The sequence below is a fragment of the Squalius cephalus genome (assembly GCF_949319135.1).
Source record: "Squalius cephalus genome assembly, chromosome: 11".
Taxonomy (NCBI): domain Eukaryota; kingdom Metazoa; phylum Chordata; class Actinopteri; order Cypriniformes; family Leuciscidae; genus Squalius; species Squalius cephalus.
Genome location: NC_137132.1, coordinates 6,767,148 through 6,783,464, shown reverse-complemented (window position 1 = coordinate 6,783,464; position 16,317 = coordinate 6,767,148). Strand labels below are relative to the sequence as shown.

Sequence of the window (16,317 nt, the reverse complement as noted above, 5' to 3'; positions counted from 1 at the left end):
GAAATGTAATACCTGAGATCAGTCTGTGTATCTTCACTCTTAAAATGTACTGGCCGACCCATAGACGCGTCACTCCTCATAGACACACAGCTGGGCTCTGGTTCTGATCTCTTCTGGTGAACTGAACTATAACAAAATATTGAAGTTAATACATTGATTTACTGTATTCAAAAATCACATATTCATTTATTCTTAAAGAATTTATTTTCACAATGTTGATTAAAAAAAATTTAACTAAGTGCTCTCATTTACGTCTCTATGTAACACAACATACACTAAAAAATTAGCTACACATAAAAATAACTGTAAGCAATGTCCAAACTGAATTTCTTATATCTTGTAGAATATATTACTGATAATGTTCTGATAATATAAAATGCCATACTATAATCATATTTTTATAGAAATGTAATACCTGAGATCATGTTGTGTATCTCCACTCTTAAAATATACTGGCAGATCCATAGACGCGTCACTCCTCATAGACACACAGCTGGGCTCTGGTTCTGATCTCTTCTGATGAACTGAACTTTAACAGAGTTTAAAGTTAAACATATTTGCCATCTTCAACATATTACATATGCATTTATCAATAAAACAATTACTCTTTATGATTATTTAATTTACACTGTTATTACAAAAATTGTGCATTGAAATGAGTTCTTTCACAGATGTCTCTCTGTATGAGCAACACTATACTGTATGCATTAAAATATTCTTGAACATTGTTTATATCTTGTAGAATATTGTCAGGGTTCTGTCACTTCTGTCTAGTTCAATTCTTGGTTTTGTGACAGAGCTCTGTCTTGTCTTTGTCTGAGTGCACGGTTACGAGCGTGCTCGAGCCATGTTTTTATCGGCCGCGTGCTTTCATGTCATGTTTTGTCTCGTGTTGTGTAGCACACAGCTTGTGTTTTACATTAGCTGTGTGCTTTCATGTTGTCATGTTTTGTGTGAACACTTGGCTTATGAGTTTTCATTAGCTGTGTGTTCATGTCTCGTTTTGTGCTTGTGTTTTTGTCATGTTTGGTGTGAGCACATGGCTTGTCATGTTTCCTTGTGTCATGTGCTCTCCTGTCTATTGTCTAACCCCACCCACCTCTTTTCACCTGGGGCACGTTCAAGTTCAAAACGGTGCGCAACGTTTTGCTACGGTTTCCGGGTTGAACGTCATGTTTCCTGGAAACGGTGTGCAATGGGGTTTGAGATACGTTTTCTCTTGTTTGGTGGGTGTGTCAGAACTGCAGTCCAATCAGCAGCAACATGTATATAAAGCACGCGGTATTAAAGTGAACTCGCACAATGGGTTCAAGGAAAGTCATTTACAAATGTGTTCGATGTAGCTCGGTATACGCAACAACTGAGGATATTAGAAGACATGTTTGTCGTAAGTTTTATTGTAAAAATATAGGATATCAACATGATGATGTAGTTGTTTATATCTTTAGCTTCGTTGCAAGTGTATGACAATATGGTATAGAAATAAACAATGGTAATTAAGTGCTTTTCCTAAAAATGAGAAAGAAAATACAGGGTATTAAGACAGTATGAACTACAAATAAAGTCAGTATGAGGCGAAATAGATGTGTTTTAGTCTGAATTAGGTAAGATGTGTGCTTCCATTTCAGTTTCCACAAATCCCTTCACTCGATTGGGATGTTCTCTTTTGTTCTGGGCGGCAAGTGCAGTAACTGTAACATCGGGCATATTTTGTAGTAACACATATTTATACCGACTTCATCAGGCTCCGAAAATTCTTCACAAAGAACACAAAGAATGGCCTTCTCAGCTGCCATAGTTGCAACTCTTGCATCATCAGAACAGTGTGTTCAACGCATCACCGTTTCTGTTTAAAAAACGTTGTGCAACGTTTTGTCGGGGCTGAACGCAGCCCTTATTATTGTTGCATTTGCCCGACCTGTCCTCCCTCGTTACCTGCCTTGTTTGCTCCCTATTTATTCTCCCTGGGTGCTTCTCAATTCTTATTTGTGCATCCTTGTTTCCTTTCCTCGCGTCTCAGCTCCACACCCTGTAGGATGCGAGGGAAGGCTGCAAGGAAAAGACGCGAGGACGGAGGAATCGAATGAAAGCTTTTTTATACGTTGGAATACTTGATCACTCGAGCGTCACTTCATCGCGTCATCAGCAGCGCTCAAAGGATCTGCCCTTATGTTGTTGAAATTTGTTTATTTAAGAAATTCATAATAAATAATAATAAAGCATGATTCCCTATTGAAATATGTGAGATGTGTGGTTTATATAAACTGCAAAAGTAAAGTATAAATCAAAATGATTGTGACCGATGTGAAGGGGGAGGAGAATTTAGACGTGCGTCACGTTTAAGTCGATAAAAATCTTCCGCATAGGATCCACCTGTGTATCCTCGCTCATGACTCCTAACTCCTCGATCCTCGACTCCTCGCGGTGCATTTAGAGAATTGAGATGTCCTTCAAGATGGCTAAGCTCGATCGGTTTCCGGGTCATAGGATGGAGGACGGAGGAGCGAGGAGACGAGGAGGGATATTGAGAAGCACCCCCTGTGTTTGCAGTCCTGTGCTGGTTTGTTGCCATTTCTACGTTGTATGTACACCGTGTGTTTCCCTGCTGTCAATTCAAGTCTTCCCCCTCGGGGTAGTTTTTGTTTGTATTTTGTTTTATTTTTATTATTAAAATAAAGCCCATCACCTCTGCATTTGAGTCCTCGCTTCATCCCTCACCCACAAACCTGACAGAATATATTACTGATAATGTTCTGATAATATAAAATGCCATACTATAATCATATTTTTATAGAAATGTAATACCTGAGATCAGTCTGTGTATCTTCACTCTTAAAATGTACTGGATGATCCATAGACGCGTCACTCCTCATAGACACACAGCTGGGCTCTGGTTCTGATCTCTTCTGATGAACTGAACTATAACATAATATATATACACACACACACACACACACACACATACATACATAAATATAAGTTCTTAAAAGTTATTCTAATAAAAAAAATTAAAAACTGGCTGGTCTAATTGTTTTCAATAAAATTTAAGTTTTTAACTTATTAAAAACATCTTCTTGCCTATAATTTAAAGATGATTTAATCTGGAGTTTATTCAAAATACCTGCAACCTGGATAAAAATCTTCATCTCTGGATGTTTGAGTTTCATCCATGATGAATCTGAACAGTTGAAACAGAATCTGATCTTCTGACTCTGAATGGAAATGACAAACAATAATTCAGCTGAACGGAACCTGAGATTCAGAGAAACAGGATCATGAGACGCGGCGTTCACTCAAATACACAATGTTAGTCGTATATTAACACACATGCTAAATAAACCACAGACAACACGAAACAATGAAACCATGTTTTGCTCTAAAATGAAAAATATCAAACACATATAAAATAACTAATATGTTCTTTAGGGGAAATAGGCTAATATTGGTAAAAAAAAAAAGACTCACCTTGATCAACGTTTGATCACTTTCAGATTCACAAAATCCACCCGCCGTTTCTATCAAGTAGTTACAAGCAAATTAGCTTTTGTGAAGGTTTCCATTAAACACTTTGCATTTGATACTCAGTCGATTCTGGCTGTTAAATGGCGAAACATCAACTCGATCTGTTCATTACTTTTACTTTCACGCGCAAAACAATAATGGTGCCCGGTTCGTGAACGAATCGTTCTTTTGAACCGGTTATTTTAGGTTAAACGGTCGAAACAGTAGCCTACATCAAATCGGACTGAATCGTTCGTAGGCCTACGCCGCGCGTATTGAGTCAGCAGCGCTGATCTACAAGTTACTTTAACAGTTACTCACTTTCGGACATGCCTGACAGTCCCTCCGACTCGAAATAAAACAATATCCCGGAGTATATTTTACTGCAGTAACTCCAACAGTTCACTGAACTGAGGCATGTTAAACTGACGAGCACGAGCAGCGGATACTGCGCATGCACGCACTACCGAACTGGTTGTTGCAGCTGTTCTCGAATCACCAGTAAAGAACCGAGAACTGTTTCTTTCGGACATGTTCGAAACGTTACGTACCCATTGTATCTGTCAGTGTGTCTATAAAGGTCACCCAAAAGATATTCACACACTCATTATTCGCTTTTAACATTAAGTAAAGATTAACACCTGAGATTTTGATTGTCATACTTTATAAGTTGATATTCCAGCCCCGACTTCACAGAAATAGAAACCGAAACCAGAGCCATAAGAGATATAAACAAAATAATCGTCACATGGTCGCAGCTGGTTAGGACAAAAACTATGATGTACGTAGGCCTACTTTTTTATCGCATGTTGCGGCGTCGTGTCTTGTTTGGACACGGTGTAAAAACTCACACAGTCAGTGTAGAATGAATGTAAAAATTGTTAATAAAACATTCATGTGATGGAATGGTTTTGTAAAAAAAAATCCATAGAATTTTTTCCTAATAAAGCACTATGTTTTACAAAAATAAAATCTCTAGAGAATGAAAGCTATTTGAGCATTTGATTTGGCAAGTAGAATCTCCTGAAGTTAGACTGAATGATCAGACAGAAAGACGAATTTGAGAGTACAGTACAATAATTTAATGTTTACAGTAACATGAGAGTCTAATAAACAATAGATCCATCAGATTCACATAAACACACTTATATTTCATTCTAGTTTTCAGTGATTTACTGCAGTTTATTTCTAGAATGCCAAACCAGAGTAAGTGTCTGAAGCTGTTTCATTCATGACACGACATGAACAAAAGTTCCCAATCCACGACACAAGTAAACCTAATCCAAGCTGAACTGAGACTGTTAAACTTAAGCTCAGCTAAGACTGTTGTTTAGGAGCGAATGTGCATGAAAATTAAGGCTGTAAATCATCAAAACAACATGGAATGATAAAACAACAAAAAGGCAACACATATATTTGCTTGTATAAATGTTGACAGCACTAACATAACAGAGGAAATAACCAAAATACAGACAAGACACTGTTTTTAAACATTTTGTTTGATATTTTGATGCACAATAATTGGACTCATCTTACTCTCACCTCTACAGAAAGCTAGAATTACTGGACAACATCTGTTTTATTGCCATGTTGAAATTTTATAATTCAGTGAAATCATTTTGTAAAGACTTTAGGTGCCATATTGAATCTGACACCAATGAAAACGAGGCTGTGAGAGATATTAAACGAATTGTTCACCCAATGAAATTAGCATTTCCACAAATTAAGTGGAAAAAATGTGCAGGGGGAACAAATACAAAAAAGTGATGCTGCACTGATGTCATGTTAAAATTACCGTAATTACAAGTTCCAGATTAATAAAACCAACTAGAAAAATGTGTTATTACTAGTTGACTGTTGTGATGTGATATAAAAATAACTGCATAACTAATAATTGCAGCAGCTCCAACAGTTAAAGATAGTTAGTTAGGTATCTGTATGCATTAGTTTGATATTTACTGTATTTTGATCAAGTTTTAAAATGATTATAATATTAATATAAAGATGGTGTAAATGTACTTCTATCCCTCACAGCTTCGTTTTCATTCACATCTAAACCTATTAGAGTGTAAAGCAAGAACAGTCTGATGCTGTGCTCATCCTACACAATCTATATTATCTGATTATTATGAACTCCAATAAAGTAAATCAATAATCTCACAGATTTGCCAGATCATACAGCGGGTGAGGATGCAGGTTTAGTTGATCACTGCTGTCTGAGAGCCTGAGCGGGGGTGCGTTTCCCGAAAGCATCGTTGGCCAACTATGGTCGCAAGTTCCGTCGTTACCAATAGAGTTCAATGGACATTGCGATGAACTTGCGACCATAGTTGGCCAACGATGCTTTCGGGAAACGCACCCCGGGTCGACGGGAGTCAAGCGATCATTTTCTCTTGGCATTGATCCTCTTTCTTCTCATTGGTCGGTTGAGGCTTTGGAGGGGGGCGTGTCCAGTCGCGCCCAGGTTATAGGCTCCGCCTTCTTCATGACCACCTCCACTTTAGAGGCCATCATGTTAACAACACTCTTATTGATGTCAATAACCTGTCAAACACACAATCATATAGGCTATCAACAAAACGACCCAAATACACTGTAAAATCATGAACCTTTTTAATTCTACTTTTGTCATTAATATACAGGGACAAAACAATTCAATGGATCATGTCTAATAAACACAACAGGTATTGTGCTTTTCCCCTGATTTGCACTGTAACATCATCTAATGGATGAAATTCACACTATAAATCATTGAATTGAAAGTGTTATGTCTCTTTTTCAAACTTTTTATTACTAATGTAATCCAATCAAATATGGCATAAATAAATGGAGTATGAGAATTGCATAGTTAAACAAATGTATATATTATAAGTCAATTATTGAATTATCCTTCCACTACCTCATTCATTTAAAAAAAGAAAGAAAAAAAAAAAAACTATTTGTCTACCAGTGTTGTTATTATTATTTAACTATTATATATATATATATATATATATATATATATATATATATATATATATATATATATATATATATATATATATATATATATATATATAATATATATATATATATATTTGAATTATATTTATTTTTATTTTTTTCAGCTTTCATTTTAATTTCAGTTTTGTTTCAGTATTTTTGTAATGTGTTCTTTTAAGATTTAATTTATTTTTATTTCAGCTTTAGAAATTTCAGCACTTCAACTTTATGATTTCTTTCAGTTCTTTCAACATTTCAAATTCATTACTTTCCATCTAATATTTATATTTTATTTTTATTATTTCACAAAGTAATTTCAAGCACTTCAGCAGATTTAAGAACAAATGTTTTTTAAGATCATAATTAAGATTTTTTTTTTAATTAAGAAAAGTTTATAAGATCAAACAAATTGTGTTATTATAGTTAGTAAAACTAAACAAAATGATTTGTTACTTTAAATAAAAAAGGAAATAAAATGAAATATTAAAAAAAAAACTTTAACTAATTGTATTTCAGCCGTTTGCCAAGGCAACATTTTAGTACTAAAATATCAAACTAAAACTGAAATAAAAAGTAAACTAATAAAAAAAATAATCAAAAACGAACAAAAACATACAAATTAACTAAAATTAAAATTCTAAATATAAAAAATAAAAAGCTAGTTCAAAATATGAATAAATCAATAATGTTATCTCAATGACAGTAAATGTGTTTTAAGGACAGATAATGGCTGGTCACTGAAACTCACCCCCCACAGGCTCATCTTCAGCTCAAACTCTTTTTCTCCATCAAAGATCAGACGCATTTTCAGCTGCCGAAAAAATCATTCATCAGACAACAAAAGTACAGACCATTAATAAATAACATCACCACACTGGACAATGGCAAAAACACATATATCACTTTAAACAGTCGAACTCCCTCACCGAGATGCTGCTCGCTTCCACAGAACAAAGCTCAGGATTCGAGTTCTTTGCATAGATAGACATGGTCACATGACTTCCTGTGCCAATCAAATCGACATGGAGCCACTTTGTTACCCTGCAGAGACAGAAAACACACGCGTGTTTGAGAATCATAGTCTATCATGTGATATTGACCTGATGGACATGAAGCCATTGCTCGGCTCACCGTGTCTTTCCTCCACTGGTGTGATCCTTCATTACAGCCCTCCTGAGACAGGAATGAGTTAAAATCAGATGTCTTCCTCTTACAGCAACTCCAGTACTTCATCCTGAAACCATGCATGCTCATAAAATACCGTCTAAAAAGATGAAATAGTCGCTTTCAGCATCAGTTATAAATTCTCCTCACCCCTCGTGGAAGATGGGCACTCCAGGATGATATGAACACGTTTCTGCATCAGTCTTCGGTCCGTTGTATGTCTGATAATCATAATGGCATAATATTAGCACACATATTTCATTAAAAAAATATATTAATTAAGTAATGTTAATTTCTAAATATAGATTATTAAAATCAAAAATGGTCAAAAAGGGAGGGTGGGGGGGGGGCACTACTAGAACAGCTTTTTTCATATTTGATAGTTAAAAAAAACACATTATTTCCCCATATTCTCCATTGTTGCTGCTCCTCTCTTCCCAGTCTGTCAGTATCGCTCTGTTTAGTTCCTGTCTCTATGAAGCCCCTCCTTCTGAAGAACACACTGTGCTCTGATTGGTTGAGTGGATTAGTGTGTTGTGATTGGTCAAGCACTTTGAATGTGTTTGGGAAATGTCCTGCCCCTTATCATAACCACCAGTTTCAACACACTACTAACTAACTCAACAGTCTCTGCCCCTTTATTGTGCATATTTATTATTTAAATGAGGAATATTGTGACGTGTTCGTTCCTGGAAGAAACTCAAGACTACAATGGAGGCGTTTCAGGGAGTTCAGAAACAGTGACACTGATATAGAGAATAACTCCTGCTGGAGGGACTTTCTCATGCTCAAACAGCAACATTTGTACACTAAAGAAAGATGAACATGGAAAAATCATAATAGGGCCTCTTTAAACTAACAGGAGCTTATATCACCATAACATACAGCAGAAATGTTCTTCTAACCTTCGAGCAGCCTCCATTTTTACACGCCGTCCCAATTTTGACCTCACTTCCTTCCTCTTCTGGAGGTCAGAAAGATGCACATGTCAGGTTTTGCATGAGATGGTCAAGTAACTAAATAAAACGAGAATGAATCTAGAACCTCCTGCAAGTTTATAATGATGTAACATCACCTTTCTCTTGGAGCTGAGCGGCGTCTGCGAGTCTGAGTTTCTCGAGCATCTGGTTCAGAGACGGGGAGACTTTCCTCTGCAGCTCCACCAGCGGCTCCTCAGCGCTGAAACAACATTTATAAAGCGCTTTATACAATACACATCCTTTCAAAGCAGCTTTAGCAGCCATTATAGCGATGATGAAGAGGAGGAAGAGTTACCTGGGTCTCTGAATGGACTCCAGTGGTTTGGGGGCCTGAATGATATACTCATTAAACCTGGGTTTCAGATCCTCCAGCTCTTTCTTCTCTCCTGAGACCTTCACGTCTGGTTTCACGGGTTCAAGCGGCTTCTCGCTGTTATGAGGACCTTTAGTGCAGCCCTGACAGAGAACGAGACATAAAACAGGAGACATTTGCATGCATTTGCTTTATCTCAGTGACAGAATTCATGGATATCGAAGAGATAAAGGAATTTTACATGGTTGTGATATCGGTTAGCAGCTGAGAGTTAGAGAATTAAAACACACCAATGCAAAACAGAAAACAGTTTTATTAATTACACTTAAAATAATATTAACAAACATTATATGCATGTTTATGAAGCAGTGTCAGCATGTCATGTGATCACAGATATCAGTTTAATATATTAATTATCATTTAATAAATAGTTATTCATATAAAAATATACAATCTAAAATTATTTTAAAGTTAATGCTTCAAGTAATGTTTCAGGAAAAAAATAAGGTAAATAAATTAAGTTATGTGACATTTTCCTTTACAAATGAATGATCTTTTATACATTAAATAATGTTTGATGATCTTTTATTATAATGTAAGAGACCTTGATAAGGAGGATAGCACATAATTCATTGAGCTCTAGTAGTATGCAGTGCTGTCCAGTTCACAATAACACACATATATGCATTATATTCTACAAAGCAAGCTTATTAACAAGACTGCATATATTTCTGACTCCGTTGTGTTTCTTACAACACACAAGAAACCAGAGCTATGCATGCTCTCGTTTGGTCATTGAAACGTAAGATTATGAAGGTAAATAATAGATAGCGCGGTATACAAATAATAAGTAACACTTTCGATTATGAATAAACTTTGTAACTAGATTAGTGTAACAAACACTCACCCAATGGATTGATTTCTGGATCAAATCGCAGCCCGCACTCATATCACAGTTTTTTAGTTGTTGGCTTTAGAAATACTTGATACATCAAGAGGAATATGATAAAAATTAACATTGCAATTAGTAATTAACTGTGTTCAGACACAGGAGAGAAAAAAACAAGAAACCAGTAAAAGAATGTGAAGATTTATTTGGAAACATAGATCATCATATAAAATTATAAAATTATTTGACAGAAATTAATGTTCAGTGAAATTATTTGCATAATCTTTGTCTTCCTCTGATGGTATAATTTACAACATCTCTTCTGAAGTCAAACTCTTGATAAAACTTATAACACTTTTCCCAACGCTGTCTGTATTGCACAATAAATCTATTGTCTAAGGCTTGTTTTCACTTTGCTTTAACCGTTTGTCTCATATTTTAAGTGTTTCACCATTTACATTATAATCAATATATAACAAATGTGAAACAATTCAAAGCTACTATTTTCAACACTCATTTTCATGAGCCATTACTATAAAACAAGAAACTGGTGTGAAGTCACACACACATCATGTCTCTGTGTCTTCAGTCTCTGTAGCGGCTCTTTATTCACCATCAGCTGATCCTGAGGAAACTGAACTGACGTCTAAACACTGAGAGTCCTACAATAAAACACACAGACAGACACATATGAGTATGAGACATTACTGAGTCACATCACATCTGGAGATCATTTCAGGAAAACACAGCCAGAGATATTAATGACAAACTGGAATAGATTAATAACAGCAAATGATAAACAATTATCACTTTATCACACACACACACACACACACACACACCACATTTCCATGCAAACAAATAATCTGTTAGTAATCAGATTTAACGGCTCGGACTGAAAAGCCTTCATGTAAACACCTTAATCGAATGAGTTCGATCTGAATGAAATTTCGATCGGATTGGGTGGTTTATTCCTTTTCTAATTTGATCGAGAGGACATGTAAACACTTGATCAGATTGAAAACCGAATCTGGAAATTTCTGTGTGTGTGCAATGACGTAATGCCGTATGATGCGTACGAGTTGTTGTAGTTGTTGAATGAAGTGTCATGAATGACCAACACAATCTCACGGCCTTCAGTCCTTCTTTCAGACTCTCATCCACAGGCTGTTTCGGGTGCAGGTAGGGGTGTTTTTACTGCAGGATAAATATAAGCAGCACGGCACAACAGGTCATGTGCTCATTGTCTCCTAATTAGGACCTAATCCGTAAAATATAAAAAATATTAAGTCTGCCGTTTAAAACAAACAAAGTGTTTGAAGAAGAGAATAGTATGTGCACACAGCGGGAAAAAACTCAATTCCGATTTGAAGCTTGTGACATATAAACACACACATCAAACAAAACAAAAACAAAAGTTGTGCATGTAAACATGTAAGGGATGAAAATATTCATATAGACTAGAGGGTGACACGGGAGTGGATTTTCAAACCTCTCCCGTCCCACTCCCACAAAAAAAATCCTGTCCCATCCCAATCCCACGAAAAAACATCCAATCCCGTCCCAATCCCAGAAGAATGACTCCTATTGCCTCCCACTCCCGTGTTGTGTTTTTTTTTTTTTTTTTTTACCGGAATCTGTCAGTTACAGTAAAAAAAAATACAGTACAGATAACAGCATAGCACAGTTTATGTTACTTTATTGAACTGAAAGCCAGTTTAAATAATGCACATTAAACACATTAAATTTCCTGTAAATCATCCATGCAAACACATTTTAGTAACTAAACTAGGTTTAGTGATAACATGTTACAATGTTTACATGGTACAATTTCTGGTAAGCTACGCTTTTTTATTATTTCAATTCAATTATTGGGCCCTATCTTGCACCCAGCGCAATTGACTTTGTACACCGACGATGTATCATTCCTATTTTGCACCCGCGCAAAGTGCGTTTTTCCCTCCACAGAAGCACGTCGCTAAACTAGGGAATGAACTTGCGCTCCCTGGGCGGTTCAGCGCAAAAAAGGAGGCGTGTTCAGGCACAAACGTTCCTTCATGCTATTTTGCAGGTTTAGAAAACAGTTGCGCCACTAACCAGGAAAAAACAGTTTAAAGTCAGTGGCGCGTTGCGCATGTTATTCATATGCTATTTTAAGGGTGCATGCTTGGCCATAATCAATGTAGCGTGTGCACAACGCGCATACACTTTGATTATCTCATCTACACAGAAGCAGCAGTTTTCATTTTTGCAAATCATACATTATTACGATAGATAGATAGATAGATAGATAGATAGATAGATAGATAGATAGATAGATAGATAGATAGATAGACAATTTATTATAAAAGCATACATCTAGCTTACACATTTACCCAAATTATCATACGCCTTTTTAACCGAAGTTAATTTGGGTTGGTTTCTCCATCCCCAACGTCCCTGACGAGAGCGTTGCTCTCCTTGGCTGTGAACCGATCCTGGCGCGCGCCTGGCAAATCCGCCGTTATAATAGGAATCCGCTTTAGAACAAGCGCGTCTGCTCTTAAAGGGAATGTGAGATGATGCTCTGATTGGTTTATTTCACGTTACGCCCAAACCACACCTATGAATAATAAAGCTACTTCGGACAAACCCATTTCAGATTTGCGCCTGGCGCAAGAGTCATTTATCCAGCCGGGAAAATAGCAACAGCGCCAAGACCCACCCACAAAGTTTCTTGCGCTTTGCGCTTTGACACTTGCGTTTCAGATCGTTAAAATAGGGCCCATTGTGATGTGATTTAATATTGACTCATTTGGATAAATATTAGGTAGGCTACACAAGATAGGCGTTCATTTTTCTCAAGAAAAAAACAACAACTCACCTAATGCTGTAAACATACAGAGAGCCCTATCAGCTGGTAGTAGGCTATTATTTAAGGTTAAAAAAAACTCAAATTAAATATAATGCGTTTTTTTTATTATTATAATAACAACTTTATTTAATGATATAAGTAAAAATATAATAAATATGTAATATAGAACACATATTTAGCTAAATTCTTTTTAAGTAATAAAATTGACAGAATCTGAGAGCTGAGATTTTTTTATATCATAAAGTAACCTGCTCTGTCTAGTCTGTCGGTCTCCGTGTCCTCTTTGCTTTGCGATTTTTCTGTGCGTGAGAAAATGGATGTGTGGGGCGTGAGAGCGTGTGAAAAGCGTGGGTGAATGCGTGAGAGTTGGCAACTCTATACCAACTTGGTGCATATATTACAGCCACCAACTGGTACGGGTGTGTGGAGCACGTCATTCACTTGCCACACCAAAGCAAACAGGAGAGCATAAAGAGACAGGGCAAATAGAATTTAATTCAAATTTAAATATAGAGTTTATTTATAGAAACTGTATATTTGTGTATAAAGTTGGGTATCATAGTTTTATTACGATTCCCGGTCCCGCCCACTCCCGCTGATATTTTTTCCTGTCCCATCCCAATCCCATGATTAATAGTGATTTTGTTTCCCATTCCCGTGACCCGCGGGATTCCCGAAAAAATGTCAGCCTCTAATATAGACCTAGCCTATTCATAGATCATATTCACATCACAGAATTAAACTAAACTCTTATTAAAAACAGTTTACAGAGACTAAAGTGGAGCTGAATTATTATCTATATTATTATATAATTATTAGTGGAGCTTATATTCTCCAGTAACACACATATGAGACCTGTTACTGAAATTGGGTCAATTTAAAGGCTTGAAATAAAAATATACTCACAGTAGTGTAGGTTCTCCAGTTTATAATGTGGATCATCCTTCAGATCAGAGAGCAACTTCATTCCTGAATTTCCTATTTTATTCCCAGTCAGATTCAGATGTCTCAGGTGTTCAGGGTTTGATCTCAGAGCTGAAGCCAGAGCAAAACAACCTTCATATGTGACGCCACAATAACTCAACCTGTAGATAACAATGACACACACTTCACTCTCTCAGTTCAGATCAGATCAGTTTAGCAGTGAATCCATTATTAAAGAGAAAGTTCAAACTTAAAGCACAAATTAATATGTTCGATGGATCATTAGATTGAGATCTAAAATGTCACAAAACATGATCATAAAACATCTAAAGTATCATTCAATCAGGAAAAATAATCTCTTAAATTACACTATTCACTACATAGGCTAGTTTTGCTGTTACTTAGATCTGTATGTAATATGTATGTAATAAATTGGTGTGTGTGTGTGTTTGTGTGTGATTTTACAAAATTAAAAACAATACTTTAGAAAGTGTCAATGCAGAAAGATGAACATAATTAACAGTAAGAATGAATCCAGCATGTTCTTCATTTCTCAGTTCTGACTGTGTTGAGCTCGAGTCTGTTTAAAGTCAAGAGACTGAAATGTTGATTGTGTGTGAAAGTGTGTATTTCAGTGTGACTCTCTGTCCTGCAGTTTCATGTTATTGAGGATCAGCTCATGTGTTCAATCATTTAAAGCTCAATAATCTGAACTCACAGCAGCAGAAAGAGGCTGAACACTTCAAATATACTTTACATTGTGATTCATGTGTGAGAGTCAAATATGATCTTACCACAGTTTCTCCAGTTTACAGTGAGGATTCTGTAGTACATCAGACAGCAGATTCACTGATTCTCCTATTTTATTCCCAGACAGATTCAGATCTCTCAGGTGTTCAGGGTTTAATCTCAGAGCTGAAGTCAGAGCAGCAAAACCTTCATCTGTGACGCCACAATCACGCAACCTGTAGAGAACAATGACAAACACTTCACTCATAGTTCAGATCAGATCAGTTTAGCAGTGAATCCATTATTAAAGAGAAAGTTACAGCTACACTGTGTAACTTTTTAAGTTGATTCTTAGCAAAAACACAAGTATATATGCTCATTCATGTGTAATTACTTCCACCAACTAATAAAGTATTCTCATAAGCGTAAAATCTGCCATTTATAATACATATGAGCGAGTCCCTCGAATGGCGGCAGCCATGTTGCGCCTCCATCTTGAAAATACATTCGCCAAAGAGGGACATACCTGGAAATTCAAGCTTCGCCTTTCGCGTTTTACACTCAGTGACACTGTGACGAATGTGAGGGGGAGATTACTCGCGACTGCCGGCAGATTTGAAAAATTGCTGAAGATGGAGGATCACGCCTATTTTCGAGGACATGTAGCAGAGTCGCCAAGGAAGCGAAAGAGAGAACTAAAACGTCAACGCGTCAGGCAAATCAGCAAGACCAAAGTCAATATTGGAGTAACTTTTCCCAGATGGAAAGAGCTCATGAGGAGCAAAGATTTTAAAACAGACGCCGAAGTTGCCTGCTTTCTTCTCGACAGGTAATTCAGCCTATTTGTGTAAATTCAAAGTTTTATAGTTGCTTGTCTAACCATAGCATGGTTGTGCATAATGCCAGAACGACCTCTTAGTATAACTTGCATTACTTTTCCTCGCGTCAATGGTGAAAAAGTATTGTTTACCTTGTAACATAAATCTGTGCTGCAACGGATCACAGGTGATGAATAGTTTCAATAGACATCCGTCGCAACAACTGATCTCTGACTCTGCTCACAGAGAAAATTATGTAGCCTACGCTGTAAACATTGCCTTACATTATTAATCTCGTTCAATATACAGAATAACGATAGCACTGATACTTTACTAACATTAGCTTGCATTCGTTTGGGATAGCTGATATTAGCAATGAAATGGTACCAACATAACGAAAACATAAAACTATTATTCATTTTACATAGAGGTCATAACCTACATGCTAACTGACTAAATAACTAAATGCACTTTGTAATAGTTTTCTAAAGCAACCTCATCACTTGAAGGAACACTCATGGACGAAGTCGAACTGGAAGCCATGTTAATTTTGGAATAATACGGCCACCGTATGAGTTAAAACGACCTCGGAATTGAAAGGAACAGAAACTAATATTCACTGGGTAGTCATATACAATTTCACCGCTAGATGGGGGAAAATATCACACAGTGTAGCTTTAAAGCAAACTTAAACTGAAATATGTTTGATGGATTATTAGATTGAGATCTAAAATGTCACAAAACATGATCATAAAACATCTAAAGTATCATTCAATCAGGAAAAATCATCTCTTATTTGCAATATATTAAAAGTCAGTCTTGTGCAAAATCTGCTTTAACCTCATAGGGTCGACAATCACGCCGGCGTGATCTGCTCGCTTTTTTTCTTATCAGTGCAAAAGAGACTCAAAATACTCTGTTGACTTTGATCTTCTTGAAATGTCAATTTTTTTTTGTGTATACTCACAATAAAAACAAAGTGTTGTGCTTTTTGCAAAATAAAGAAAAATAAACATGATGCGAGGTCTACTTTCTCTCTGTCAGTTAAGTCCATTCTGAAACGCGTCCGAAAATTAACTGTAACTCAGCGAATACTCAGTCAAACAGTCACACAGGCACACGGTAGGGCTGTGCAAAAATATCGATACAGCTTACTATCGCGA

General features: G+C 36.4%; 2 protein-coding genes and 1 pseudogene across 7 annotated transcripts in view; all 3 read right to left on the bottom strand.

Moving 5' to 3' along the window:
* Positions 1 to 4,201, bottom strand: part of LOC307167549 (NACHT, LRR and PYD domains-containing protein 3-like) — a 31,079-nt gene extending 26,878 nt beyond the window's left edge. The window contains exons 1-6 of one of the 5 annotated variants that reach the window (XM_079886735.1): positions 3,823 to 3,974; positions 3,466 to 3,515; positions 3,122 to 3,212; positions 2,806 to 2,919; positions 416 to 529; positions 13 to 126 (exon numbers count right to left, since the gene is read on the bottom strand). In XM_079886735.1, the coding sequence (XP_079742861.1) occupies positions 13 to 126; positions 416 to 529; positions 2,806 to 2,919; positions 3,122 to 3,171 (392 nt within the window). In that variant the 5' untranslated portion in view covers positions 3,172 to 3,212; positions 3,466 to 3,515; positions 3,823 to 3,974. Of the gene's footprint in view, positions 1 to 12; positions 127 to 415; positions 530 to 2,805; positions 2,920 to 3,121; positions 3,253 to 3,465 lie in introns of all 5 variants that reach the window. The other 4 variants (XM_079886736.1, XM_079886732.1, XM_079886734.1 and 1 more) reach the window with 4 other exon arrangements.
* A 1,715-nt stretch (positions 4,202 to 5,916) lies between these two features.
* LOC307167266 (cysteine and histidine-rich domain-containing protein 1-like) lies at positions 5,917 to 9,889 on the bottom strand (annotated as a pseudogene). The gene is made up of 9 exons (XR_013824084.1): positions 9,848 to 9,889; positions 8,923 to 9,083; positions 8,723 to 8,826; positions 8,553 to 8,611; positions 7,798 to 7,868; positions 7,615 to 7,717; positions 7,410 to 7,524; positions 7,232 to 7,294; positions 5,917 to 6,045 (listed from the first exon to the last, which is right to left on the bottom strand). The product of XR_013824084.1 is annotated as a cysteine and histidine-rich domain-containing protein 1-like (transcript).
* A 126-nt stretch (positions 9,890 to 10,015) lies between these two features.
* Positions 10,016 to 16,317, bottom strand: part of LOC307167542 (NACHT, LRR and PYD domains-containing protein 3-like) — a 33,865-nt gene continuing 27,563 nt past the window's right edge. Inside the window, exons 10-12 of the mRNA XM_079886719.1 lie at positions 14,402 to 14,572; positions 13,590 to 13,768; positions 10,016 to 10,491 (exon numbers count right to left, since the gene is read on the bottom strand). Of these exons, the coding sequence (XP_079742845.1) occupies positions 10,490 to 10,491; positions 13,590 to 13,768; positions 14,402 to 14,572 (352 nt within the window). The 3' untranslated portion in view covers positions 10,016 to 10,489. The remainder of the gene's footprint in view (positions 10,492 to 13,589; positions 13,769 to 14,401; positions 14,573 to 16,317) is intronic.